At 50.5% G+C, this 8,311-nt stretch overlaps 2 protein-coding genes; one reads left to right on the top strand and one right to left on the bottom strand.

The window, feature by feature from the left end:
• Positions 1-2,464: 2,464 nt before the first annotated feature.
• On the top strand, positions 2,465-3,616 carry RCC_03785 (related to ERG26 C-3 sterol dehydrogenase (C-4 decarboxylase); the record flags this gene model as incomplete). XM_023769069.1 has 2 exons in its annotated part: positions 2,465-3,514; positions 3,578-3,616. 2 exons carry the CDS (start codon positions 2,465-2,467, stop codon positions 3,614-3,616), a joined length of 1,089 nt encoding a protein of 362 aa, XP_023624837.1.
• A 387-nt stretch (positions 3,617-4,003) lies between these two features.
• On the bottom strand, positions 4,004-8,241 carry RCC_03784 (related to PAN1-actin-cytoskeleton assembly protein; the record flags this gene model as incomplete). XM_023769068.1 has 2 exons in its annotated part: positions 4,004-5,102; positions 5,159-8,241. 2 exons carry the CDS (start codon positions 8,239-8,241, stop codon positions 4,004-4,006), a joined length of 4,182 nt encoding a protein of 1,393 aa, XP_023624836.1.
• Between the last annotated feature and the right edge of the window lie 70 nt (positions 8,242-8,311).

Below are 8,311 nucleotides of genomic sequence, written 5' to 3'. Positions count from 1 at the left end.
TAGAAGATGCCTTTTCCTTCTAGGTTGTCCCTCTATAGTTCAAACTATCTTTTCTAGTTCTCTCTTATTAGGATTGGAATCCTAATATAGGTCTAACTGTCCTTCTCTTCCTCYATTTTAGTRTGTAAATAGCTTAGTCCTRCTAAGGCTTTAGTAGTAAAGTRAAGGGTGTGTGTRTRTTTTAAGGCTTTAGATTYAGAGTCCTCTACTCCTTATAGCTATTAGACAATCCCTTAGTCCTAATAGTTAAATRTTCYAAACCCTTAGGAACTAATCTGTCTTCTATGTTTTCTTCTTRTCTAACCTGCTATTAAAACTCCTAGYAGTRYAAGATAGGGTACTAGAAACTAGTRTCCTTTCTRTRTTAGCTTTAYARGGTAGGAGAAACCTTTACTACTTTAAGGTTAAGGTCTTTTTCCTTCGGCAAACCCGGGCTTATAACCTGTTAAATATTAGTCGGAGGTTCGCGGAATTTTAGAGGTAGAGTACAAGAGTAACTTAATCTTTAACTAGCTTACTGTCTCCGACAGGTAGTACTTAAAAGTAGGAACTAATGTCTTAATTAAGTTGATTATCTAGAGATGTATCTCTATCTCCTAAGAAGAGATTTTACCCTACATAGAGTTATATAACCTTATAGCCACTTAGCTCTCTGTTATATTAGATGTATAGCCATTCTATAACTACACTTTCCAACAAGCAGTATAATAACCGTAATAGGCCTACTAAACTAGTATTTAAGGAATACGAAGGCTCGAGGCTCGCTCGTATCTTCCCGTAAGGAACGAAGAAGACGTATAGGGTGTTCTTAGTCTTTAAGCGGCCTAGCTAAYACGATATAGATAATTCCCTATTATATATAGCCGTAGCGGAAGAGAAGCTCGTTAAGGCTATAGCTAGGCTCTATAAAAAAGCTATCGCTAGTAATAATAAGAAGAAAAAGAAGAAAGCCCGATCGGAGAAGCCGAAGGTAGAGAAACCTGTACGTATTACCTGTATAATATGCATCTAGTTGCTATACTAATTCCTAATAGGCCTCCGACGACAACCTAGATAACATCGATGTTACCGCAACTACGGACGATAGCGACGAAAGCGACGCCTATCTTTTAGCGAACGTTATAGTTTATATACCCTTTCCTCCGTATAATAGTGCACCTACTAACGTACGTATAGGTTAAGCCCGAACTAGTAGTTAAGGAAGAACTAGTAGTTAAGGTAGAACCTACCGACGACCGCTAGAAGAAGGAGTTATTCCTTTAGAGACTAGAGCAATCTCGTATAGAGGTAAGTGGCTATAGTACTACCCTTTCTGCTATATAATAGATAATAATAATATATAGCGTTTCTCGGTCCTAGCTAAGTAGGGCGGAGGTTCTTCGCGGACCCCCCCCCCTCCCTAAGGGGTTAGTTATAAGCGTAGCTGTTCTTAGATTTCCCTTACTTCCGAGCCTAGTAGTGCGCTACTAGCGGATCGTACGCGCAATCGATTAAAGCGCCGTTAAGAGTAGGGTATACGTTAACTATAGATAGCGTTACTATCTAGAATTGTTAGCTAGAGTTTATATAACACTTTTATCCGGTCCTTTAACGGACTTCCCTCTTAGTTAGYATATAATATAGCTTTCGAATTRTACTAGCGTTTGCGATTYACGATATACTTATATCGYACCTTTRCCTTTTATCGTGTAGATTAAGCTATAGCTCTTAGAGGAACATACTAYTATATAATATAYACTAGTTTACGAYATCTCTAYACCTTAGCTTRCGCCTTCTTCTCTCTACGCTTTATATAGGTAAAYAGAAAAGAGATAAGCAATAGGTAYAAGGYAACGCCTTTAGATRAAATTATAAGAGTGTCGATATACTAACGGTAACTAGAACAAATCTTTACGATACTATTATAYAGCCTAGCACTCTTGCTATATCGAAACCTTATGTATAATACGATATAATAGCGTAGGAAACGCTGCAATACTCTAACTCCGGCGCCGAGGTAAAGCTAAGAGTNACTCTTGCTATATCGAAACCTTATGTATAATACGATATAATAGCGTAGGAAACGCTGCAATACTCTAACTCCGGCGCCGAGGTAAAGCTAAGAGTGGTAGTGCATTCTAAAAAGCTATTTATGGGTTGTTGCAGGGAAGTCGCTAAAAGACCACCGTACAGTACCGATCTGTGGGTTGTCCGTCCATCCCTTCGCATTCGATTCCACTGCTGATACCTTTGCCATCTACTTACCTTTAAAGGTATGACATTATTCACACTCGTTGATCTGCTCAGTGATTGTGATGACGACGGTTAGGATCAAGCCGGGGCCGAGACTAGAGTTTCGTAGCTTACACGGTTGGATCCCTTGAATGGAATCAGCACAACTCCAAGGCGGTACAATACTCTGCCTCGCCCATTTCGGTCGTTATCTCCATCATATCCACGTTCAGGATTTCTCGGTCATCGTCCTATGACAGCCGGTGTTCTGGACGATGGCGTTCATCTCCTCGTCACAGGCGGCTCGGGATTCCTGGGCAGCAACATCGTCGTCGACGTGCGACGACGATATCCAAGATGGAAGATCACCGTGCTGGATCAAAACGCCCCATCCCCCGAGACGATGGACCATACGGATGAATTCGTCTCCGCCGACGTTTCCTCAGCTGAAAGCGTGAGCCAGGCTTTCAGCAAAATCGGGGCCATCGACATTGTCCTTCATGCAGCTGGAGTGATCCCAGCAAGAAAGCTTCGCTATAGCACCGACGAACTTCAATGGGAAAGAGTCAAAGCCATCAACTACAGTGGAGCTCAGAACATTGTGTCCGCTATCATGGCGAGCAACTGTCGACGACTCGTATACACCAGCAGCTGCACGGTCGTAGCCGATGATCTCAAACACGATTACCACAATGTAGATGAAACCGTCCAGACTGGTCTCGCAATGCTTCACTATGGCCGATCAAAGATCCTGGCGGAGCAACATGTCCTCTCCCCATCACATCGATCCAAAGGGTTGAAAGCCTGCGCTCTACGCCCCTGCACCATCATCGGCGAAGGCGACACAGCAGTGATAAGCGTGATGCACGATCTGATAGCCAAAGGCGAGACGAACTTTATAGTCGGCGATGGGTATAACATGTGCGACTTCATGTACATCTCAAATGCTGTAGACGCACATATCTTGGCCATTGAGAACCTATTGACGACCGAGACTGCAGCCGGGGAGGTGTTTTTTATCAGTAATGACGAGCCGGTGTACTTCTGGGACTTTTTGGCTTTCCTCTGGGCGCAGTTTGGACATGTCCCACGATGGAAGATCTATATTCCGGCTGCAGTTGCGTATTTCGTCGGCGTTATTCTGGAATGGATTACTTTGCTGACTGGGACAGAGAGTACGCTGGACACTGGAAGCGTACAGGATGGGATCAGAACGCAGTATGCTGATATTAGCAAGGCAAAAGAGGTATTGGGCTATGTGCCTCGCGTGGGTATATCGGAGGGTCTGAGGAGAAGCTGTGAGGTTTGTTTGCACCCTCGATCGATCGATGCTCTCATGTGGTGTTGCTGATTCCCATGTGTCCAGGCCTACAAAAGACATCTAGCTGCTAATGAGAAGCGATGAATGTCTGTCGAAATTTGCAATTAGGATGGTGTGATATGTCCATTGCCGAGACCAGTCCGGCGTCTCAAAGAGACTGAAGGTCGAACATTGAGCACGGCTAGGGCCTGGCAGGGCTGCCAAAATGAATACAACAGATTGCCATGGCCGGAAGGACGTTCATCGCTGTGACACGTGACAGAAAGCATGATGTTGCTTACCATGAAAAGAGGATGTTGTAGACGCACGATCGTTGAAGAAGCTCAAGTAGTGGCACAGCTATCATGTTTCAACATCAACTCTATCAACAAAGGGCTCGCGAGCAAGAGTCATCTACATCTTCTCCACTTAGCTATGCGACACCCAGCTCTACTACCCTTCACATGAATCGAACATATCGTCAGCCACTTTCTACAACACCCTCCCAGCGGTGGAAGCGGTACTCCGATCCTTAGTCTGAGTCTTCTTCAATCCCTTGCCGAGCTGAATCTCGCCTAGCAAGCCCCCAATGTTAGGGACGGCGCCAGGCGGTGGCGCAGCAGGAAGAGCAGGAGCAGGGGGAGCACCATTTCCAGGCATCGGGGGTGGTCCTGGAGGTGGCGGTGGGGCTCCTGAGTTCGGCATCGGTGGTGGAGGAGGAGCTCCGGCGTTTGGCATGGGTGGTGGAGGTGGCGGAGAAGCAATACGGCCTGCCTGCGCAGGCGATGCAGGACCGGCCGAGCTAGGGTTATCCATGGCACTCAAGGGCCTGGGGGGAGCCATGGTTCCGAAAAGAATGCTGGCCAATTGCTTTGCGCTGCCACCTTGAGGCTTGTCATCCTCATCTTCGTCATCGGAGCTGTCAACCACAGACCAGTCATCCTCATCAGGCTTGGGCGTGCCTGTGAAGCGCCCCGGGATAGCAGCAGGTTCGGGAAGAGCTTGTTGCTGCTTTGTAAGGTCTTGCTGTGTAAGGCGATGGAAGGGATTCGTGTCGACCTTCTTCTCGCTGTCTCCCGGAAGCGTTCCAGCTACGGACGCTCCCATAGATTTGAAAAACGGGTTCTTGCTATTTTCAGGCRGGCTGACCACTGAGACAGAGGGACTAGTCGCTTCCGCGCCCTCTGGGAACGAGCCTGGTAGAGGTGGGGCTGCAGGTGGTGGTGGAGCAGGTGGAGATGCAGCAGGCTCTTGGACTGTGGGGAGCTCCATGCTTTGTGTGGGGGTGCTTTCCGCTGGAGTTGTCTTTTCAGGATCGTCATCGTCATCGCTCGATTCATCTTCATCACCCATGCTCTCGAGTTGCAGACGAAGCTGTCGTTCCTTTTCTTTTGCAGCCTCGATTTCAGCTCGTTGAGCGGCAAGTCGGGTTTCTTTCTCATTCGCCTCTTTCTTCGCTGCCTCGCGACGTCGCTTCTCTTCAGCTTTCTTGACCTTGCCAGCTCTGACTTGCTCTTCAAGTGCTTTGAGAGATGCGTTAGCGTCCTCCCGCTGCTGCTGGAGCTCGCGTTCTTGGCGAGCTTCCTCGTCCCTGTATGATAGTCAGTCACAACTTCTGCTTTTCGCAAAGCACGATCATATACGTACTCCATCTCATCGACCTCTCTACCCATGGCGACCTCTTGCTCTTTAATCGCCTGCTCCTTAATTTGTTGCTCGGCTTTCTTAATATCATCGGTCTGCCCGGATTTCCTCGTTGGTGGCGGCGGAGGCTTCGCTTTGCTGGTCAATGGCKATGGTGGAGCGACCGATTCGCCCTCGAGTCTAGCCATMCTCTCTTGCTCTCGCTTCGCATCCTCCTCCTCTGCTAGTCGGAGCTTGTCTTGCCGTTCTTTACGCTCGCGCTCTGCACGTTGGGCAGCAGTTTCACCACCCTTGGCCGGTGCCTTGAGACCGAGTGCGGCAAGACGCTCCGCCATGCGTTGCTCCGCCTGCTGCTTGATAAAAGCCGCGCGTTCTTCCGCAGTCCGATAGCTGGAATATGAGGACCCTCCAGCCGCAGCAGGTTTACTCGCCACAGATGGACTGCCAGCGCGAGGAGCAGGAGATGCAATACGGCCGGTGTTGTCCTGCGCAGCCGCCTTTGGCTTCTCTTCATTCCGCAAACGTGCGGATCTAGAGCTCCGCTGCAGGTCAAAGATGAAATCTTTGACTTCATCTTCCACGCCCAGGCCATCCTCCCACCTTCTTCGCTCATGCTCGTCACTTTTAGTCTCGCCTCCTTCCTTGAGACTCGACTCCAGACCCTTGCTGTACTCTGTCACACTCTCCTCCACATCCCTCACCATCGTTTCGTTGTCCTCTCTCTCCCTAGCAACACGCTTGGTCTCCTCCTCAAGTCGACCCGCAGCTGCGGTCCCATCATCGGACGCTTCGACCTTCTTCCCCGTCAGCGCGGCTGAACGCTGCTGCATCATCGCCCTCGCCCTCGCCTTGAGTCTGTCACTCTCGGTAACAGCACCCCCCGGACCAGTACCAACAACAGCAGCAGCAGAAGAGGGGTGGGCCTTCGCGTCGCGCAGTCTGAAAAGCTCCAATTGGGCATCTGCGATTGCTCGTTCACACCTTCTCACGTGGCTCGCAAGTTCCGGCAAGCGATCCTGCAAACCTCTGAGCTGTCTCTGCAGTGCACGTCTTTCGGCGTCAGAATCCCCAGTCTTGAACGCGGAGCCTGGGTGAGTGTCGATGTCTTCTTGGATTCTGCGAATCCGCCTGAAAAGCTCCTCACTCTCCTTACGATCCTTGCGGTCCAGCGCGTCTTCCTGATCAACTTGTCCTTCGTCTTCAAAATCCATGGCATCTAACAGAACTTGCTTTTCGCGGATAGCCTTTCTCAGCTGGTCGAGACTCATCTCATCAGCAGTAGCGCTGCCAGTGTCGCTCGCGGCAGGAGAAGAGCTCCTGCCATCCTGGCCCATCCTGCGCCTAGCAGAAGAGCGATATCCCACATCGTCATCGTTGTTTTTAAAAACAGTCGCGTCTTTGCGAGAGCTGTCTGCGGGACCATTCCCGCCACGGAATGAGCGAGATTTCATGTAGCTCACACCTGTCCGCTGAGGCTGCAAAAATGCACCCGTCGACTTCCTCTCCTGGGCGTCTTTGCTAAGCAGGCTCTTCATCGTGCCAATGCTGTCGGTGATGTTACGAGTTGAAGGTGGCACGAGCTCTGCTGGTAATGTGTTTGGAACAGGGTATCCATTCAACTTGCGGTAAATGAGATGCATTGCCACCGCAAACTCGTCCAAGTTCAAACGACCTTTATTGTGGGGGTCGCTGAGCGTCCACACGCGTTCCAAGTCGCCCTTCTCTAGTCCAGATTGGCTGAAGATCTCGATAGCTTGAGTTCCGGTAATGTAGCCCTTGCCAAAGCCATCCCATGCCTTGAACATGTCGTCATATATCTTCTTTTCATCCTTTGTAACGGCCCACGGCACGGTAGCGTTGCCGCGTAGTCCTGTTGCACTGAAACCAGACTCTCTACCCGGCTGTGGCATCATCTGACTTTGTAGCGCTTGAAGATTTGGCAGACCGCTCGCTGGTGCGTTGACTAATCCCCATTGGCCGGGCATGCCTGTTGGCTGCATATTCAGAGGAGCAGCCATGGGCATCCCCGTAGGTTGTGCAGAGAGTCCTTGCTGAAAACCAGTGGGCATTGGTGGCATCGGCGGACGTGGACCCGTGTATCCCTGCGCCTGAGGCATACCTCCACCCGGATATCCCGTCATTTGAGGCTGGAGGCCTTGCTGGAAGCCTTGCTGAATGAATCCTGTCGGCTGCGCCGTAAGCTGGCTGAGCAGTTGCTGATTGTTTGGATTCTGAGCCTGTGGTTGTTGTATCTGCGGCGGCTCACTAAAGTTGGGAGCATTAGAACTCGGGGGCTGCTGAGGCGCGTCATCCGCCACGCCGAACGAGATCATGTCGACCATGCTGGACACCTCGTTCCTCACCTTTTCTGGAAGGGAGGCTGGCAGCGCCTTTCCGGTTAGGCTCAGGTTGCAGAGGTACATGGCGAGCGCAAATTCGGGAAACAGTAGCTGCCCTGACTTTGTAGTGTCCGACAGTGTCCATATCTGCGCCAAACTATTGCCATCGAGCTTGCTCCTGATCAGGAGATCCTTGGCCTTGTCCCCACTCAATGCCTGCTCGCCACCCGTCGCACTCTTGAACAGCTGCTCAAACTTGGCCTGGTCCTGCGCGGTAATGAAGCTAAGACGCACGTTGGGGATCTTGGTGCCCTGCTTCGCGACCGGCGCCGGAGGAGGTGGGATCGCCGTGGCGCCACGGAATGAGTTGGCAATGTCGTTCGAGGTCATTCCCGTCGGTTGCGGTCGCTGGTAGCTCGTCTGTTGCGCATTTTGGGGTGGAGGCTGAGCAGGCTGAGTAGGCTGAGCATATCCCGGCTGTTGCGGGAGATTGTACTGTGGAGGGGGCGCCTGCTGTTGGAAGCCTGTTTGCTGGAAGTTCAATTGTGGGACAGGAGGGGCTTGCTGTTGTGAGAACTGCTGTTGGAAACCCGTTGCCTGTGGCTGCAGTCCAGGATATCCGGTGAATTGTCCTTGTAATGGGGGTGCCGGGGGATATTGTGAGGTTGGTTGACCGTATTGCTGTTGCTGTTGCTGTTGCTGGCCATTATTTGGGCCGCCCAGGTACGAATTGGAGGACGGGAACATGTCGCGCCAAGTGTGATTAAATGGAGATGTTTGAGAGATGGAGAGAGAGATGGAGATACCGGTAGAGACG

Source organism: Ramularia collo-cygni, assembly GCF_900074925.1.
Source record: "Ramularia collo-cygni strain URUG2 genome assembly, contig: RCC_scaffold05, whole genome shotgun sequence".
Classification (NCBI taxonomy): domain Eukaryota; kingdom Fungi; phylum Ascomycota; class Dothideomycetes; order Mycosphaerellales; family Mycosphaerellaceae; genus Ramularia; species Ramularia collo-cygni.
The sequence above is the reverse complement of the archived record's forward strand: the minus strand, read 5'-3'. Positions and strand labels throughout refer to the sequence as shown.